The 21,285-nt window shown below is 38.1% G+C and overlaps 1 protein-coding gene across 4 annotated transcripts in view; it reads left to right on the forward strand.

The window, feature by feature from the left end:
* Positions 1–21,285, forward strand: part of pign (phosphatidylinositol glycan anchor biosynthesis, class N) — a 129,087-nt gene that overhangs the window by 33,779 nt on the left and 74,023 nt on the right. For all 4 annotated transcript variants that reach the window (XM_059945227.1, XM_059945230.1, XM_059945229.1 and 1 more), the window contains 6 exons: positions 2,446–2,576; positions 3,890–4,006; positions 6,265–6,305; positions 11,823–11,882; positions 15,373–15,465; positions 17,518–17,573. In XM_059945227.1, coding sequence (XP_059801210.1) covers positions 2,446–2,576; positions 3,890–4,006; positions 6,265–6,305; positions 11,823–11,882; positions 15,373–15,465; positions 17,518–17,573 — 498 coding nt within the window. The remainder of the gene's footprint in view (positions 1–2,445; positions 2,577–3,889; positions 4,007–6,264; positions 6,306–11,822; positions 11,883–15,372; positions 15,466–17,517; positions 17,574–21,285) is intronic.

A 21,285-nucleotide genomic window follows, 5' to 3' on the forward strand; every position in this document is an offset into this window, starting at 1 on the left:
GAAAAGCTATAATATGTACTTAATAGAATATTTCAGGAAATTTTTGAGATACAAATTTCAAGTATTATTAGTGGGTTGAAGTGATGTGGGAAATTACTCCTAATGATGGACCTGAAACCTGAAATAACCTGAAGTAACCTGAAATGTGGGACATGTGGAGCTCTTTGCATAGGGCCCTAGTCCTGTAATTTGAAAGCATTGACAGTTCTGTCTACTTGGTACAGCAGAGTTTCTCCATTGCTGGGAATACTGATTAAACTCAAAATTCCACTGATTTTTTTTTATATAGTGCACATAATTTTGTAAATTAGGACACCACATGCCAGTCCATATAATGTTTATGATTAATAGGTTTCACTTTATCTCTTGAATCTGATTTACTGGAAAAGTGTTAGTAGGTGTGATTTTACTGGAAGGTTAAATTGCCTTTCCCCTCATTATATTCATCAAAGCCACAGAGGGATCAAGTGCTCATTAGTTCTTTTTGGCTCTGTTTGAGTGTCTGCTCTATTATTATTCAAGGCTACATGCTCCTACTGAATTGTCTAAAACAGGGTTTCCCAACCTGGGGTCCACTGACCTTTTGGTTTATAATAAGGGTCCATGACACTAAAAAGGTTGGGAAATCGAGTAGATGTTTTATTCTGACTGAACCAAAGCTTGTGTTGCTAAAGTTGAAAAGTCCATTTCAAACTGCATGTATCATCTAGTTCCTGTACTTGAGCATTTGAAGTTGTGCAATAAAACTACTGTTCTGAAATTTATAGCATTCCAGATTGCTATTCAGAATTTTTATATGATATGCCAGCTTTTGTTGTACTTACTGGATTTTTATTCATTTGAATACATTGACAAAAGACCTTTGGCTAGCAGGTTTGTTTCTTTAGAAGCCAATTTCTTTTCCATTCGGCTGTTGTCAGGTACTGTTGCAAATTTTCCTCTCTATCAGCTAAGTGTAGCTGCTATCTATCTGAAACTCAACCTGACTGTCTTCGACCGATTTGAGGTGGATCACATGTTTGTGCTACCTTAAAGCTTTATTTGACACAAGTACATTGAAACATTGAAAATATTATATGTGTCAATGACCAGTACAGTTCGAGGATGTGATGGGGGCAGCCTGCAAGTGTGGCCGTGCTTTTGGAACCAACGTAACATGCCCACAACTTACTGACATTTACTAACCTGTGTGTCTTTGGAATGTGGGGAGGGGGGAGCTGGAGCACTCAGGGGAAACCCATGCGGCCACATACAAATATGTGTAGGTACAAATGTCTCACAGGCAGTGGTGAGAATTGAACCCCGATCACTGGCACGGTGAAGCATTTCATTACTGATACATTACTGAGCTACCACCGCTAGTTTCTCCTTCCACCTCCCAGTATCGTTCAGCTCCTCCTAGCCTCAGCTCATTTGATGAAGATTGACATTTCCAATGTAATTTTGGTTGATGTTCCTATTCTTCCTTCCATAAACTCCAAAACTCTGCCGCCAGTATCTGGATTTCTTTGTCCAGCTCAGCCAATACCCGTGTGCTCTCTGACTAACATTGGCAAGTTTCCCTATCTTTTCAATCTGTATCAAAATATCAGTGCAGATCTTCTGCACCCCTTCAAGATCTCAATGCTCCGCACTTTTGGTCTTTTTGTCACTCTGATTTCAATCATTCCACCACCGATGACCGTGCCTTTGACTGCCAAAAATCCTAGCTCTGGAATTCCATTCTGAAACCACTCTATCTCTTCCACTCACTTTTTCTCTCTTTCCTTTTTTAAAAAAAAACATGAGTCAGCCACAAAGCCCCTCAAACCTGCCCAGCTTTCAGTAAAATCATAGTGAACTGACCCAAGCCTCAGCTCCTCTTTTTTTTTGCCCATTTTACATGACTCTTAATTCCATGATCTTTTCAAAAACATATCTGTTTTCTCTTTAAGTACCCCCAGTGATCTTGTCTTCACAATCCTCTTGGGGTAGAAAATTCAGGAGGTAGACCACCATTCATGAAAAGAAATTCCTACTCACCACAGTTTTGATCAATTTCCCCCTTGTAACCATGTCCCCTCATTCAAGACCCTCCCCTGGTGGACACATTTTGACAACGACCTTGTCATGCCTTATTAGAATTTTATGTTTCAATAAGATCAGCAGTAGTTCTTCTGAACAAAGGATACTGATCTAACTATTTTAAATTGATAGGAAACTCTCATCTCAGAAATTAACCCAGTGAATCTCTTTTGGAGTCTCTAATGATGGTTTAAGCTTTAAATAAGAGGAACTTTGACCAATCTTTTGCTATCTGCCCTAATGTTAGTTCATGTGATTCCTTGTTAAATTATATTGATAAGGCACTTATGAAGGACTCTGGGATATTTATCTACTTTAAGGCTGTTGAATCAATACAATTTGCTGTTCCTAACTGCTGAATCTGATCGTTTGATTATACAGTGAATACAAGGAAAATATTCGAACAGTAGATAAAGGTATCCAAGAAGTTGTATCTGTCATTGAAGATTTCTATGAAAATGATAAGAAAACTGCTTTTATCTACACGTCTGATCATGGGATGACAGAATGGGGTAAGAGCATTGATGTGTCTTGGTTAATGATTTTTTATCACTGCAAAATTAAATTTATTTAGATCTAGTTTGTTATCTGCACAATTATAATGAGATGCTGTCAATTTAAAAGTTTGTTTACAGCAGAATCAGAGGCACATAATTCAAACGACATATGGAATATAAATTATATTTAAGTTTAATAACAGTGAAGAAAAAGATGGCAAAGCAAGAGAATAGTGCAAAGAAAACCCCAAGGACGATGATAGTGCAGAGGCAGTGTTCCATCGTTGAGGTAGGGTATTAAGGATGTGTAGGTCTGTTTAAGAGCCTGATGGTTGTAGGAAGTGTAGCTGTTCCTGAACCTTGTAGTGAGGGACTTTGGGCTACTGTACCTCTTGCTTGATTATGGAGAGAAGGTGGCAAGACTCGGTTGGATGGGGATTTAATCTATCATAGATGGGTGATATCAGTTTTTTTCAAGAAACTACACCTGCAGGTGATGCTGACAGCTTGCTGTTGCAATAACAATGTCTCACTCTTGTTCAGCGTTTAATACAATGTGATCACCAGTCAGCTGATTAAACTATGTTTCAGAATTTTTAGAGCAGCAGTTTGCACTCACCACCAGGTGGTGATACGCCCATGTGTGTGCGTGTTTTTTCTGGGGAATGATGGCTGCCTTTGTAAAGGATGAGGAACACATTAACCAGCAGACAAAATGCCCATACCAGTTGAATATTTTAATTACTGTAGTTTACTTATTATACTTTTGGAGGAAGATTAAAGAGAACAATGTCTGGAATTAAAATTCTCCCAGGACTGACATTCAGCTAACAGTTATGATCAACCAGTTATCAAAACTACTATTTGTGATGTATGTACAATAGGGTGGGTGGGCAGAGTGGCTTAATATGTAAATAGCATTGAGTGACCTCGTCCTGTTCATTTACATTGATTTGCATTTATTCACAGCCGTGGTTCAGTTGTGACACTACTGGGGGCTTCAACAAAACATTTAGACTTATTCCAGTGCTGTTCTGACCTTCTATCACAGTTTTTACTCCCTATTCCCGCACCTATAGGTGTAAATTGGAGACAGCAAGATAAAGTGAGCTTGGGTGCTATCAATGAAAGCCATTTCATGTCACTGTGTGGAAGAAAGAACTTCTTGTTCTGAAGATGTTCTCGTGTTTATGAAAAATTGTCAAATATCGGATGGGGGAAAAGAAATTCTCAGTGTCTTTATAAGTTAGCCAAAGCCCAGTCCCTTATGACAATACATCTTGGTCATCAGAAAAATGTCTTAATTCCTGATTTCTTTGTTGATGTAGGTTCCCATGGTGCAGGGCACCCTTCAGAAACCCTCACCCCTCTTGTTACATGGGGAGCTGGAATAAATGGGCCTCAGCCAGGTTCAAACCAACAGTTTCAGGATAATTTTCTGCAAGGTATGGTTAGTTTCATTTCAAATTAGTACTTACAATCTAGTCTTCTTGATAAAAGAAAAACCTGCATTTGAATTATGCCAAAGATGCCTGCAAATACTCGACGCTCAACCTGTAAATGCTCAAGACTCAGTTTAGTCAACACAGTAATATGAAAAATTTTAGAGCACCCTCTGCTTTTAAACAACCAGTATGCTTGGAGTTCTCAAATGAATGTGTTGTGAACTACATTTCAGAAATCAAATTTCTTTTGAAGTATTCTTTTGATTGTAGTCATTCTCATCTTTCCTTGAGTCCTTCAGACATGGTGAAGAATTGTGAAATACTCACAACTTACTGCTTACAGGGTTTGGGCAATATTGCTGTTGTGATACCATCGTTACCAATGTTGAAACCACTTTAAAAGTATTGCATTGGCACTTTAATGTGTTGGGACCATGTATTTATTGCATTGTTGCAAATCTTTTCATACTGAGCTGAGCTAAAATTTAGGGGATGAAAATAAGAGCAACATGGTGGAAAAGTTTCAAAGGTACATTTAATGTCAGAGAAATGTATACAATTAAATCCTGAAATTCTACTTCTACGCAGCTACCCACAGAAACAGGAGTGGCCCAAAGAATGATTGACAGATGTTAGAACCCTGAAGCCCCCCCCCCCCAGTTCTCCATTCCTACGTGTAAGCAGCAGCAAAGCAGCAATCCCCCCCCCCACCTCACCAGCAAAAACAAAAGCATTGGAGCCCCCTGCCGAGCACTCAAGCATGCAGCAAAGCATTAATAAAGATGCAGACTTACAGTACCTCAAAGACTACTCGTTCACCCAGTATTCGACATACCACAGGCTCTCTCTTTCCCTAATAAGGGAAAAAGAGGTGTCTGTGTTTCACTTCACGAAGTGTTAACTTCAGATATGCTTTGCTTTAGTAGGATTAGGTTATTCTAATGAAAAACTGATGTGAAATCAGAATAACATTTTGCATGTATGTACTGGGGAAATAATAAGCTGAGATGATGATATAAACTAAAGTGGTGAAGACCTTTGCCTTGGATGGATATGTGTTTAGTAACATGTAGACATCAGTGAGGTAGGAGACCAGCCACAATCTTATTAAATCATAGAGCAGCCAGGCGCTAGAGGCTAAATGGTTTATTTCAGCTTCTGGGGTTTTATGTTCTCAGTGTCACAGATAATTATTTCCTTCATCAATTGGCAAATACTGCCCTGAAAATTGAGTTTGAATACTCAAAATTAAAGAAGTAATCAGATGTTGGCTCACTTTATAGCAGCAGCTGTAAATAATATGATGTATCTTAGGTCACGTTTTTCCATAAAGGCAGAGAAAATCAGTTTTAATGTTCAAGATTATGTGAAAGTTTGATGAAGAAAGTAAATAGAAATAGCTTTTAATATCAGAACTATTGATATCCGGAAAACATGAGGGAGAGTTGAGAATTTTTTATATTATGTAGTGAACTTTGATCTGAATTACCAGTGGAAGCAGGTTCAACATTAACTGACAACTGAATGTAAGTCGTGAAGGAATAAAAAGTTACTAGGTTATGAGAAAGCCTTTATTAATGGGATTTATCAAAGACATGATGGGCCAGGTGTCACCTGTGCTGGAAAATTCTATGATTTTAATGTGTGAGATCACAGGACAAATGAATATTAAAGAAGCAAAATTCATCTTAGAGTTTTCATAGATTTTTGGTCAGTGTTTGAAAGAGCATCAACAAATAACACAGATAAAAACAAGTCTGAAGCTGGGTAATGTGTAGTAAAGCGTCCCAGTGCCTTTCCACCATTTACAAGAAACAAGGTAGGAGTTTAAATGTATATTGTTCAGTTCACCAGAAAAATGCATTCCAAAAAGTTTCTCCTTATAGCTGTATAAGGCCACCCCACAGCCTCTCAAGGACCAAGGGGAAAAAGCCCCAGCCTGTGTTGACTTTCATAGATACCCAGGCCCTGGTTACAAGCTTGTCGTTCTATCTAGTTTAATGACATCCTTCCTATAGATAGGCAACCAGAAATGCATACGGTATGTCACATGGGGTCTTACCAACATCTTGTACAGCCATAGTATTGTGTCCCATAGTACCCTGATCTGACAAGTGTGCCAAATTCCTCCTTCACCACTCTGTCTAGCTGTGTTGCCATTTCAGTGAACCATGTACTTGTCCCTTTAGGACTCTCATGCTAGCATTTGGCCAAGGGTTATCTTATAATTTTTTAAAATTTCTTTCTCTTTCTTTCAGAATGGAAATTGGCTGATACAAGGAGATTAGATGTAAACCAGGTAAAACAGTCGTTAAGAATTGAAGCTTTGTTTTGTCACACTTATTGAATGACGATATACAACCAACCGCGGATCGGGAAAACCCAGAAGTTGAGCATTGTTCGCCTCGCGTCTCGTTCATTCGCAGCTTGTGTTGTGAGCGAGAGGAAGGAGTTTAAGGCTAGTAAGGAATGGCTGGCTAGCTATGTAAAATGCTACAGCTTCAAGAACTTAAAGATCATGGGAGAATCGGGATCGGCTGATGCCGGGGCAGCATTAGCGTTCCCAAAAGAGTTACAATGGTTGTGTCTGTACTGAACATGTACTGACTTTTTTGTCTTGTCATTATTCCCTAAACAATACAGTATAACAACTATTTACATAGCATTTACATTGTATTAGGTATTGTAAGTAATCTAGAGATGATTTAAAGTATACGGGAGGATGTGCATAGGTTATATGCAAATACTACACTATTTTATATAAGGGACTTGAGCATCTGCGTTTTTTGGTATCCTCGGCGGTTTCCAAGCCCAATCCCTGCGGATAAGGAGGGCCGGCTGAACTGCATGTTAATAATTTTATTTTCAAGTCAGCATTGAATTGAATTGACTTCATTTCTTGCATCCTTCACATACATGAGGAGTAAAAATCTTTATGTTACGTCTCCATCTAAATGTACAATGTGTAATCATAGTGATTTATAATAAATAGAACAGTCAATGTAATATAGAGTACACTCAATTCAGCGTGAGATCATCAGTCTGATGGCCTGGTGGAAGAAGCTGTCCTGAAGCCTGTTGGTCCAGGCTTTTATGCTGCAGTAGAGCTTCCTGGATGGTAGCAGCTGGAATAGATTGTGGTTGGGGTGATTCAGGTCCCTAGTGATCCTTTGGGCCCTTTTTACACACCTGTCTTTGTAAATGTCCTGAATCATGGGTGTTCACAACAACAGATGCCCTGGGCTGTCCACGCCACTCTCTGTAGAGTCCTGCGATTAAGGGAGGTACAGTTCTCATATCGGGCAGTGATACAGCCGGTCAGGATGCTCTCAGTTGTGCCGCTGCAAAAGTGAAGTCCTTCTCATTTTTTTCTGTGACTGCACGAGCGTGGTGCCTCCAATATTCCAAGGCATTTTGCCCACCAAAGTATCAAGACCAATGACCAAACATTCAATCAGAATTTTTCACAAGTGCTTTAAGGGGTTTGGGAACACAGCTAGAGCGGTTCATGGAAGAAGTTGCAAAGCTTAGAGTCTTAGCAGCTGGAAGATTGGCTATTAATGGTGGAATGATTAAAATGGTGGGTCAAATCACTAGAGTTGGAGGGACATGCGTAACTGTCTTATATTGCTGTAGGAAGTGATGAGCCCATGGAGTGATTTGAACACAGACTAGCAAGCACAATATTTCAGTTTGGAGAAAACAATTTGCCTTTATTGAAGTAAAATTACAATTTTGTTCCTTCATTAGCAAAACTCATTTCAAATCAATAACATTACTAAGCTAATCTTTCAGTTTTAAACTAACAGTCCTTTCATGAAAAATAGTTTGAAAGTTTTGCATTATACATACTTGTATCACTATTTAACAGATAATGAGAAAATGATAGCATTTGGTCTGCCATACAAAGTTCTGGTATCTGAGAAGAGGCTACTCCAGGAATTGCCATTGCTATCCATGAGACTAGGGAAGTGCAATGTACCTCAAGACTTGTCTACAGAGTCTACAGTGGATGATTCTGCATCCACTGGTGGTGATTCTTATCTGTGGCTGCTGGGGCTTTGAATCTATTTTTCCTCACTAGGTACTCTCGGCATGTTAATTCCTGATCTCAAGACTGCTGAGGAACATCTTGTTTGACTTGACATCCTACTCATCAAATCTCTGGCTGATCACTATATCATATCAAATTTGGTTTCTCTATGCAGAGACGAGCCCACTTATTACCCATAGAACATTGCTTTGCAGTTGTGAATTTTCTGGCACTTTCATTTTGTTTCTTTCTATTTTTCTGTCTCATTCTATTTTTTTATCTGTTGTATTTAATAAGCTCCAAACCAATTTAGAATTAATTTTGAGTGTTTTCAAACATATAGATAAATCTAAGTCAATTATTTAAATTAAGGCTCTTTTAGATGAACCTAAAACACTTTTCAAAGACCAGGGGAAGTGCCTTTGATGACATTCATCTCTCAACTACCAACATCTAAAACAGCTGATTTTTCAATCATTATCAGATAAGTTTCTCCTATGAAACAAATTTCACATGATGTATTGAGCAGCGTGTTATGGTTGATTTGGTGAGCAGGGTGACAGTCTGATTTATGATCTTCCTCATTTGTCAGGTTTATTCAGCTACCCAGATAATTTCTCAAAGCTCTCTAATGGAGGATGTAGTTATGAGGAAACTGTAAACCTGTGTTAATTTTTTTTTCCTTTAACAGTTATCAATTTAGGTAATTGACAACCACATTAGTTCAACAATGAACAAAGCTCTGCCATAATAAATCTTAAAACCAGAAATTTAAGTTTTACCTATCATAGTTAATTTAAAGCTATAATATTTCTCTTCCCATTAATTTACTCATAAGTTTCAGCTTCATGATTGGATATGGGACTCTGTGTTACAAGTTTGTCTTTCATATGTGCTTTCTGATACTATAAAAATGCTTGTGTTGATGTTTGTCTGGAATTTAGTTTCATTGATAGCAGTAGAGCAAAAATTCAGAAGTGGAGCAAAGTGTGCTTTGATTGCAACACATTTTAACAGAGGGTATTTGAGGCATTGTAGGTATAGTAGCTTTTATCTGACGTGAAGTATATTTAACTGCTCCTGAAATAAATTAGAAGATTATGTGACAGATTTGTCATTTTTCAAATTAACCAGTTATATGCACAGATTTAAGGTGTATTACATGACAAATGTTTTTTAGGTACCACTTGTTGGAAACAAAAATGTAACAACTTCAAAATGTAAGTTTAATATAGCTTTCCCATGTAAATATAGGCAGAATGTAAATATTTAGAATATTGACAGCTTAGAGAATTTTTTTTGTAATTTATTTTTTATTGAAGTTCACCATCAAACAAAACATTTCCATAAAATGTACTTCAGATATTATACATATATATCATATAGTCACAAATGCCACAAGTCTCCACATAATATTTATCTGAGGTATACTTACAGAAAAGAGAGGAAAGAAAGAACAAGCAAAAGGAGAAAACTATGTACAAGTAGGGAGTGATCTTTTTTTTACAACATACTCATTGATTTGTGAGAATAAAATCAGGCCAATGAGGTGTTATGTAGTTAAACCATTTTTCCCAGTATGAATCAAATTCTTATCAGTATAATTGCACTTGAATGTTCAAAGCTTTTAAGTTTCTGTTTATTTCCTTTTTCATCCTACAGTTTTGCTTTCTGTTTTTTTTCTGATCAAGACCACAGTTCTTTTATTTATTTATATATATATGTCTTATTGGAGAGCAGTGATACACAAGTCATAGCCTCATGTAAATACTGCCTCATTGATAGGTGCATTGTCTGCCTGATTGTCTTGGGGTCTGCACTATTTAAATCATTGTCAATTCACATCCACAAATTCACATGTAATCACCACATAATATGAAGGATGTAATCTGGCAGGAGAGAGCCCAGAGGATATTCACAAGGATTTTGTCTGGATTGGAAAACTTTAGTTATGGGAAGATGTTGGACAGACTGGATTTACTTTTCCTGGAGTATAGGAGGTTGAGGTGGGATAGTAATATGTAATATAATGATAGGGTAGATGATCAAATCTTTTTCCCCATGGGAGAAGTATCAGAAACAAGGGGGCATAGGTTTAATGCGAGAGAAAGGAATTTTAAAGGGGTACGAGGGGTAAATTTTGATTTTACACAGAGAGTGGTTGACAGCATTGGATCACGCTGCTATGTGGAACCAGATACCATCACTATATTTAAGAGCCATTTAGACAGACACTTAAATGGGGAGGGCATTTAAGGAAATGTGCTAATGCAGACAGGATTAATATAGATGAGCAAGAAGGTTGGGGCATGAATGGGCTAGTGTCCATCTCTGTGCTATATATTTCCAAGATCTACTCCACTGTAGAATGGGGTACTAAAATTAATCTTACAGAAATTAGGCATCACCTTTCCATGCCAGTAATGATTGATAGTTGAAGAGGTAAAAGAATGATTTGACATTCTCAATTTACAAATTTAGAAAAGATGAAACACTGTCAATCTTTTTCATTTTACGAACACATTACTTTCTGATGCTTAGTGTGTTACTTAGATACATAATTGTTAACCATTTGTGCAGAAACTGTATAGAATTGGGAAAAAATTCCACAAGTTTGTGGATGAAATCATTCTTTTTTTTACATCACAGCTTGTGGTGATTCCCTGAAAGAGTACTGGAAAAAGGTTCAACAGTTAATTTTCAAAGGGAAATTGAGCAAATATTTCTTCATTTTTAGAATCATTTTATTAATACGTAATCATCAACAGCTATAAAATGATACAAAACTTTAACAGATTAATATGCATACAATTAAAAAAGCTGAAGGAAAGAAAAAAAACTGATCTTGAAATATAAAACTGGAAAAAGAATTTTTTTTATATATATAGAAAAAAGAGAGGGAAAAAAAGAACCCCATCTATCTAAGAAAAAAAACCCACTAACTATATACAAAAAAACCCATTAGGAATCAACCCCCCGGAGCAATACATTTGACCATCATCTAAATATATTTAAAAAAGAGTCATCAACTGTCATTTCATATTTATATAAAAAAATAAAATTGGAAGGAAACCATATAACAATTCAAATTAAATGATAATACTTGGTAAAAGAACCCCATCTTCTCTCAAAATCAAATCGAGGATCAAAAGTTCTACTTCTGATTTTTTCCAAACTAAGACATAACATCACTTGAGAAAACCATTCAGTTAATGTAGGGGAAGAAATATCTTTCCATTTTAATAAAATAGCCCTTCTTGCCAGCAGTGTAACAAATGCAATTACGTGTTGATCTGAAGATGAGGTACCCTGAATATGATGCGGAGCAAATGTTTCTAATGATATAGAGAACAAGCAGGGTAGAAAGCATTAATGAGGTGGCTCTTTCTATGTGCTGGGACAGATATTATGGGTGAGATGGCCTTATTCAGCGTTGTGTAATTTTATTCTATCTTACAATTTAATAATGCACTGCTGACATGACACTATTTAAGTTTATCTGTGTCACAGGAAAAATACATTAATTGCTATGTGTCTAGCACTGCAGTAACATTTTTAATTTTGCCCATTCACTTTGTAACCTATGGAATGTGCTGTACTTCTGAACTTGAATGTCTGCATATACTGAGTTGCACGTGTGTGTAATGGAATTAAAATCTGACCATTTTTTGTAGAAGCATGTTATATATTAAACCAAAAGGAAACTGCTGAAGGAATTCTGAGTTAAGAAGCATCTGCTTTGATTTCTAATTACTCTGAATTAATTTGTTTTATATTGTGTAGGCCGATATTGCTCCATTGATGGCTTCACTCATCGGAGTCCCCTTTCCTGTAAATTCTGTGGTAAGCAAATGCTTTATATTATTATTATTTAATTCATAAGGCAGGTGGAATTTAATTTGACTTTAATTAATAACTTGTGAATTGCTTCAGTATATTATGATGGGTATTAACTATGACAATAATGGTAATTTTTTTCAGTAAGAACCTTGCTGATGATGGCAGAAAAAAGTAAATTTGGGTTTAGAACCTCAGATGTCCAGTTTTCTGAAGTGCAACCTGAGAGCCAAATGAGAAATGACAATTTTTAAAGTCTCATTGAAGTGAATTGTAACTTGTATTGCCTCTGATCCTCCATTGCAGTTCTGATAGAACTCTGCCTCAAAGAGGATTTTCAATGGTTGGTCAAAGATCTAAAGAAGTAAAAATAATTTAAGCTTTTTCACAAACAAATTAAGATTTAAGAGATTTCTCAAAATGATGCAGCAAATGTTTTTATTTTGCTCAGTGAGAAAGTTCTTAAAAAATTGTTGCAATCTCTTGGCCTGGACTTTGTGGAGTGGATTGCAGTATAACTGAACTACATTGTAATTGTGCATTTCCCTTGTTTGAAACTAGAAAGGTAAAGCACAGGAAATAGGAGCAGGAGTGGGCCATCAAGCCTATCGAGCCTGCTCCACCATTCAATAAGATCATGACTGATCTGGCCATAGACTCCTCTCCACCCCATAACTCTTAATTCCCCTACTATGCAAAAACCTATCCAACCTTGTCTTAAATATACTTACTGAGGTACGGAGGTAGCCTACACTGCTTTCTGGAATGAAGTAATATTGCTGGGGTGAAGTAGTAGATCATGAGCAATGGCAGAGTCCTGAACCATGTAATAGGGTCATATTGATCAGCTCAAATAGGCGCTGAAAGCCCTGAGGGAAAACTTTCCCTAACAACTAATCCTTTCCCCTGATTTACTGTTTCAAATGGTTTTCAATGCTGTTGATATTAGAAATATCTTTAAAAAAGGTAGAAAGTGAAATAATTAAAACCTGCAATTTTTTAACAAAGACACAGCAAGACGTGTTGCATACAGTAACTAAAAATATTACTGACACACTTAATTTATTGTGTTTGTCTTTTTTTATGGCAGCAGTAAAATTCCCAGTGTGAGTTAAATGGGTTCTCAGATTCTGTATCAGGTCTTAATTGGCACAATATATAGTAGCCAATTCCGCAGAGTAACTTTGGGCCTCACCAGTTGACCTCTGTGCAGAATCCAACAGTCAAACAAAGCCATGGGTGGAGTCCAGCCTGTGTGTTCAGAACTTGTGCACTGTGTGAAGCTGCCAGCAAATCCCCACAAAATCAACACACTGATGTTTAATTGGAGAAAACAGAACCATTTCAAAGATGTACACACTTTGCAGAAACTATTATATTTCACATTTCTGTAGCATGCTGCCTCTCTGCATGCCTATCTGAGTGCCCTGCCCTTCTAGCCACCCCACAACTCTGTAAGGGAGAATAAGAAGGACCGCATGTTTATAAGCCTGTGGTCTACTGCTCAACTTAAAGGGAATATTCTTGGTTTTCCTCATCAACAGCTTAATTGACACTTATCATTAGCAAAGCTTCCTTATTGCAATTTTGTCAACAAGAGATGGATCACACGATGCATCTATAATCCTGTGGTATCATACTCAACCTCCAAATAACATATTTCCACTAGCACCTTTGCTCAATGTGTCTATTGGATGTTCGCCTTTGTTGTTGTGGAGCAGTCCCAGTGGCTTAGCTTTCTTGTTTTTGGATTCCAGCCTCTTTGGCATCGAGATCAACTTTTGACATTTGTACCTGTGCATCAGCATTAGTGGCCTGCCAATACCATTTGAAACCTCGTCTTCCACAGTCTATCAATCAATCTCTCTCCTCCCCCCTCCTCCCTTTCCCTCTCTCTCTCTCTCTCTCTCCTCCCCTTCCCCCCTCTCTCTCTCTCCCCTCCCCTTCCCTCTCTCTCTCCCATCCCTCTCTCCCTCCTCCCCTTCTCTCTCTCCCCTTCCCTAGTAACTCACTCTCTCCCTCTCCCTCTCTCATATTACTATTTTATCTTTTTCCTCCTTCATCCCCTTCCTCCCCCTACTGGGATTGGTAGCCATTACCAGCCTGATGGACCAAACACATCTTCTTGTCCTGTCCTTCGCACACCTGTCTTCTTTTGTCTGCTCTCATTGACGAGAGAATCTTCACTACACCTTATTCCCATGGTCACCTGATTTTATGCTATTGAAGACATTCCCTCTGCATTATTCTGCCTGGATATACCAAGTTTCTCTTCCTTCTGCACAGTTTTGACATGGGATCTTCAATCTGAAAACCTACTCATGCTTCTCTTCTCACAGATGTGATCTGGCCTGCTGAATATTTCCAGCACTTTCTCATATTTCAAATTTCTAGCATCTGCAGTTTTCATTTTTGATTTGCAGTGACTTGCTTTCCATGTCACCAATCTTGACTTCTTCTGCATGCCAGGGCACTGTCATTCAAAATTTCAACAATACCTTAGAGGGGAGGCAATGCAACATTTAACTATGGAAGGCCATGTCAAGTTAATTTTGTATTCAATTTATAACTGTATAAAGTTGACAACCACGAAAGGTCCAGCTGGTACACCAAACCTGCTCCAAATTACTGAGTTTCACATCTTTATTCTCACAAATGAGGGACAATTTTTTCCTAATCAATTAACTACTGTTTTGCAGAAAGAATATACAGTACTGTGCAAAAGTCATATAGCTATTATATATAGAGAGAGATAGATATATCTATTTAGGGTGCGTAAGAGTTTGCATAGTACTGCAGTAATTTTATGTAGTGCGTTGTATTGCTCCTGCAAAAGAGAACAAATTTCATGACACACGTGAGTGATGATAAACCTGATTCTGATATGGATCTCTATTGAGGACTGAGAGTGAGAAGATGGCAGGGAGAGGGTAATCATGATTGGGAAAAGGGGAAGGGAGAGGAGAGCGAGTGGGAAGCACCAGAGAGACAGTCTGTAATGATCAATAAACCAGTTGTTTGGAACCGAGTGACCTTGCCTGGTGCCTCAGGACTGAGAACATCCTCACAAATACAGTGTGAGCAGAAGTCTTGGGGGGGGGGGGGGGGGTGTGCGCTCGCCGAAGTACATAGTACTGTTTGTTAATTCTGATCGGTTGGAATTCTGAAGCTTAATAAAAACTCACTCTGTGATTTGTAATAGGGGGCTCAATGCTTTTTTTTCATTATGTGAATTCTACTTACTGACCTGTTTTATTTTGTTTCTAAGTAGTTCTATCCTGTTTGATATGCATTAACTGAAACTGTGAACAGTCCACACAGTGCTCAAACGTCATATTAATGTCTGCTTGTATTCTGACCTTATTAATTTATTTGTTATTCTGAAAAATGTATCCTAAATAATCTTCAAATAGAAAATGTTTTTAAAAAAGCCAAACGCAACTCTTTTGCAAAAGTCATATGTCTCACAAATTAATTTTTGTACATTTCTTGATAGGGCGTTTTACCTTTGGAATATTTAAACAACAGTGATCGATTTAAAGCTGAGTGCATGCTGACAAATGCCTTGCAAGTACTGGAACAATTTAAGGTACAAAAATTATTATTTTTAGTTAGCATTCTTAAAGAGTTTAGTGTTACATTAAGCTTAATGGGTTGCCTCTAATGTGTGCCTTAAACACTCCCATTTTTCTGAATACATTAATTCATGTTGATGAGCTGAAATTATAAAAATCAGTATCACTTAATTTCGATTTCTGCAGAACTTGAAAGGTGAGCAGTCATTTGGTCCTTGGTCAAAATGACTGGTGGACTGGAATTAACTAATAGATCTGTGTGCATTACTTTATGTTGGATCAGCAAAGTAGAAATAGCATGCATGCTTTTTCCTGTCCAATACTCAGATCTGTTAATCTACTTAATGCCTAAATATCTATCAGTTTTAGTCTTGAAAACATAAAGACGAGGCATTAATTGCTCTCTACTTCAAAGGTTCACAATTCTGCATGAAAAAAAATACATCTTAGTCATAAGTGACTTGCCTCTCAGCCTGAGACATTGACCCTAATATTATCCTGTTCAGCTAGCAGAAACAGCTCCCCCCACCCCGGCACCATGCATGTCAAGCCACTAAAATTTTAATTTGTTTTCAGGAAGGTTACCTGTCATTTTTCAAAACTTCAGGAAATATTGACGTATTGCACTTAATTTCTGTTTGTTGGTGGATACCACATCTCTTACAAATCAATCTAGTTATATTCTTCAGCTTTGTTTCACTCTTAGATATTTCTATCTTTCCTTGGTGAAGGAGATCGGAGCTTTGTACAGTACTCTAACCCTACCTAGTTGCAGTAAGACTTACTTTTATACTCTGTGTACCATTTGTATTTCTAATTACCTGAGCATATTAATATGCTGTGTGTTTTTTTTATCCAAATGACCCCTCAATGCCACATCATAAAAATATTGTTACGTACCCCGTAACTGGGTCACTTACCAGCAAAGATAGAGAGGTCCGTTGAAGTCTGATGGTACTATTTTTAACAGTATTTATTGATAAAAATACACAAAAATAATATCAATGCAAACATACAGATAATATACGTCGTCAATACTAAATCTAAAAGCGCGGGTATAATGATAATCGATAAGGAATAGCTCTATCGTTGTCTAGGGGATAATGTATTGTCCGATGGAAATATAAAAGTCACTTTAGTTCATTCAAGCTGCAGCTTTTTGGTTGGAGAGAAAGACAGGTTAAAACTTGCCCATTCCTTTTATGATGTCAATCCTTCGAGAGTCGTTGGGAATTGATTTCCCCATTGTTAGCTAAAAACCGTTCTTCCGTGGTAAAGGCCCACTGATTCCGGGGCAAATGGAAACGGACACACGTGGCCTTCCCACCGGCTTTCGCTATTACGGGATCGCTAGCGTTTCTTCTGGTGCGTCTGAGGGGCTGTTTCCACAGACCCTCTTTTATCCCGACTCACAGGGTCTCAGATGTCAATCAGGTTGGGATGATGCAATCCCTCCACCAACCCCCCCCCCCCCCCCCCCCGCCCCGGTTCATTGCCTGGGGGCTTCGATGCATTGTACAGGATTCAATACACAATTCTGTCTCCAAGAGACAATAGCCGGTATCAATGGTCCCGCCTTTCGGAGGCCAGGACACATTCCAAACTCTTTGTGGATTCTGCATGTCTTTCTCTCATTTCCTGGGTCTCCTGAATTGACTTAATAGTGATCTTGCGATTCTCAAAAAAGGAGGGGGCTAAGTTGTACCCTTCGGCCCCTCAGAGTTGTGGCCCATTCGTAACAATATAAAGTTCTTGGTAACAACATACAGCAAATAATATCATTTATCATCCCCAGTAGAGGGAACAAAAAAATAAACCTGGTAAGGTATAATGAAAAGTGTCTGCAAAAAGTTGGGCTTGTGAGAGAGGATAGAAGATGGTGAATTAGCAAGCGAGACAGAGACTTAGGCAGATAAATTGACTGTGCAAGCTGCAACCCGTGGAGGAATTTAAGAAGGGTGTTACTGTGTTATTATTGGGATTTTATAACCATATATTGAGTGAATGCCAGAAAACCTTTGGATGTGGAGCTATGTAGATTGAAGGTTCTTATTTCCTTTTTTTAGGTTAAGATGACTCACAAGAAAGAGACCACTCTGTCCTTCTTGTTTAGCCCCTTCAAGTAAGTCAATTTCCCTTTTAAGTTTGCTAATCCAAAGTTACTTCTTCTGTTGAATGAACGATAAGAATGAACCACTTGTGGAGTGTATTGTTCAGTTATATTTTCCATTCCATGTTCACACCATTATGATAATATTTGGTGGCCAAGTTTGGCAGCAGACATTCTTTATCACCAGGCGTCAGTCCCATTCTTTCTGGCTCAGACACAGGATCTGTCCAGTTACTTTCCTGGTGTGTGGCAGTAATGAATCGAACTTTTGTCTCGATAGAGTTTGGGTATGAGTTGACATTTGGAGTAGGCACGGTTGGACGGAGATATTGTGACAATGGGAGGGGATGAAGCCAAGGACTGAGCAGGATTTCTCTGATAGTTTAAACACTTGATGAGCATAAATGGTCAGGGAGGGGAATGAGAGGAGTAAGGCTAAGCAACTGATAGATGAATGATGTGGGCAGCAATGAAAGAGAAAAATTAGAAGCAGTAAAGGAAGTGGTCAAGACAGAATTGGAATCAGGTTTATTATTACTGACTTATGTCTTGAAACTTATTTTGCAACAGCAGTACAGCACAATACAGTGGAAAAAAACTGAGCTATATATCTAGAAATAAGTAGTACAAAGAGAGCAAAAGGGTTCATGGTCCTTTCAGAAATCTGATGGCGGAGGGGAAGAAGCTGGTCTGAAAACATTGAGTGTGGGTCTCCAGGTCCTGTACCTCCTCTCCGATGGCAGTAATGAGAAGAGGGCATGTTCTGGGTGGTGAAGGTCCTTCATGATGCATGTGGGCTTCTTAAGGCATTGCCTTCTGAAGATGCTGCCAGTGGTGGGGAGGCTAGTGCCCATGATGGAGCTGGCTGAGTCTTTAACTCTCTGCAACTTTTACTGATCCTGTGCATTGAAGCTTCCATAGCAAGTGGTGATGCAACCAGTCAAAATGCTTTCCATGGTACATCTGTAAAAATTTGCTAAAGTCTTTGGAGACATACTAAATCTCCTCAAACTCCTAATGAAATATAGGCACTGGTGTGCCGCCTTCATAGTTGTGAAAGGAACAGCTGACAATGGGAATGAAGAGGGAAGTGAATGGATGTAAGTGTAAGGGACAGTAAAATGACTGATTATGAATGATACATGAAATCAGAAAGCAGGTGAAAAAGGGAGAGGCTAAGAGTTCTGTGAAAGTCAGCACATTCACTGAAGTACTAATGAATGTGAGCCTGTTGATTTTGGGAGAGGATATAACCAGCACTTAAATTGGCGAGGCAAGATTAGCTGGTTAACCTAGTGTCAGAGTGGGAGTGCGGTTGTGAATGGTAGGCCCTTTAGAATAGATAGAAGATCAACTTGACTGAGCTGGAAGGGGAGAAATGTGGCAGACTTAATTTGAGTATTAACTAGGTGATTTGGAGGCAAAATCATACTTGGAACACAAAGTTAGAGATTGGAATGAGTTAAGTATCTCTTTGAACCTTGTAGGATGGAGCTACTAGAATATGGGAATAATAATTTGGTTGCCATATTTCAAAATGCAAATATCATACTGTTTTGATTTATGTTTGGAATTATGAAGTCAGCAAGTTTTTAGATTATTATTGAAATGCATGCTCAGTTTTACACCTTCTGGCATTTGTATTCCCCATTTTTGGAACAAATATATGAACTGGCTCAATTTTGTAATCCATTTAATTGCTAGGTTTCATTTGCCAGAGCTCAAGTAGTCACTTTAATGCTGTCAGCTATTCTATTTTATACCTTGTTTCTTAGTTTTATTAACTATGTTATATACTCAGTGGCCACTTTATTAGGTACACCTGCTCACCTCGTTAATGCAAATATCTAATCAGCTAATTATGTGGCAGCAACTTAATGTATAAAATCATTCAGACGTGGTCAAGAGGTTCCGTTGTGGTTCAGACCAAACACCAGAATGGAGAAGAAATGTGATCTCAGTGAGTCTGACTGCGAACAATTGTAGGTGCCAGTCGGAGTGACTTGACTATCATAGAACTTGCTGATCTCCTAGGATTTTCACACACACAAAGTTCCAAAGCTTACAGAGAATGATGAGAAAAACAAAACAACATTCAATTAGTAAACACGAGGAAATCTGCAGATGCTGGAAATTCAAAATGCTAGAACACAGCATTTTGTGTGTGTTGTTTGAAGATCCAATTAGCGACAGTTCTGTGTGCAAAAATCTCTTGTTAATGTGTGAGGTCAGAGGAGAATGGCTAGTCTGGTTCAAGCTGACAGGAAGGCAACAATAACTGAAAAAAACCATGCATTACAGCAGTGGTGTGCAGAAAAGCATCTCTGAGCGCACAACGCATCGAACCTTGAAGTGGAAGACGGTGCAGATGCACTCAGCGGCCACTTTACAGGAGATGATTAATGAAGTGGCCACTGGGTGAATGTCTGCTAATCAAAAATTGGTTTCAGTGCTCTTTATACCATGATGTTGTGTGGTTTCAAAATAAAATGGTGATTTAGCCACTTTTCATCATATCTAGTGTTTTGTGGTATCATTGAATGACAGTAATAGTAATGAAATAGTTAGTGGAGGATCTCATAACCTGGGAAAGTTTCATAAAACAAACATTAGATATTCATAAGGTAGACGTAATTATGTAGTTTTTGGTGTGTGTGGAAAGTTTCCAACACAGATTTTGTTTTGCTATTGATAGTAACAGTAGGGGCCTTTTACAGAAGCAACACAAAGGTATTTAATTCCACCTTTAGGAAATAGTTTGATCTTCATTAGAGATACTAAGCTAAAGGCCAGCTACTAAAAATATTTAGAGCACGTTCTATTTGATTTCACTAAATTTCTGGTCCCTGTGAGGAAAGGGGAAGTGGGAATATCTGACATGGGCAATATCCACTCATTCTTGCACCAATAAAGAAATACTTGCATTTGTATTAGTACCTTTCGTAACCCTGGGATATCTTGAAAAAGGCTTCCACTTAATCAAGTATTTTTGAATTATTGTACCAGAGAAACTGTGCTCACCAGTTTGTGCACAACAAATACAACAAACTTACAAAATGGCAGTATAACAATAACCAACTAACATATTAACTAAATTTGTTTGATGAATAACTGTTGGCAAGGATCCTATGTAGAACTGTGAATATTTTAAAACAAGTGCTATGGGGTTGTGCATTCGAAAGCGCCTTTGTCTAGCTTGTTATCTGACAAGAATCACTTATGAAAGTGCATTGGTTCAATTCCCCATTGAACTATGAGCCAAGATCTTCTGTGTGAGCCTTTGAATTGGGAATTGTGCCTCAGCCTTCAAGGTGAGAGTGCTCCAGCTAAATGACTGCATTGTTTGGAACCTCTGGTTTAAAGTAAATTTGTTATTGAAGTTCATAAATGTCACTATATACAACCCTGAGAAGATTAATTTATCGTGAGCATTCTCAATCAATCCATAATATAATAAAAACCATGATAGAAGTGATGAAAGACTGCACCAACTTGGACCTTCAACCAGTGTGCAAAAGACACAGACAGCAGATGCAAAAAAAAATTAAGCAATAAATATCAACACCATGAGGTAAAGAGTCCATATAGCTTGTGGGAATGATTAAGTGAAGCCATCACCTTTGATTCAAGAGTTTGATGTTTGAGGGGTAATAAGTGTTCCTGAACCTGGTGGTGTGAGTTCTGAGGCTTCTGTACCACCTTCCTGATTGCAGCAGTGAGAAGA

This window comes from Hypanus sabinus, chromosome 20 (assembly GCF_030144855.1).
Source record: "Hypanus sabinus isolate sHypSab1 chromosome 20, sHypSab1.hap1, whole genome shotgun sequence".
Classification (NCBI taxonomy): Eukaryota; Metazoa; Chordata; class Chondrichthyes; order Myliobatiformes; family Dasyatidae; genus Hypanus; species Hypanus sabinus.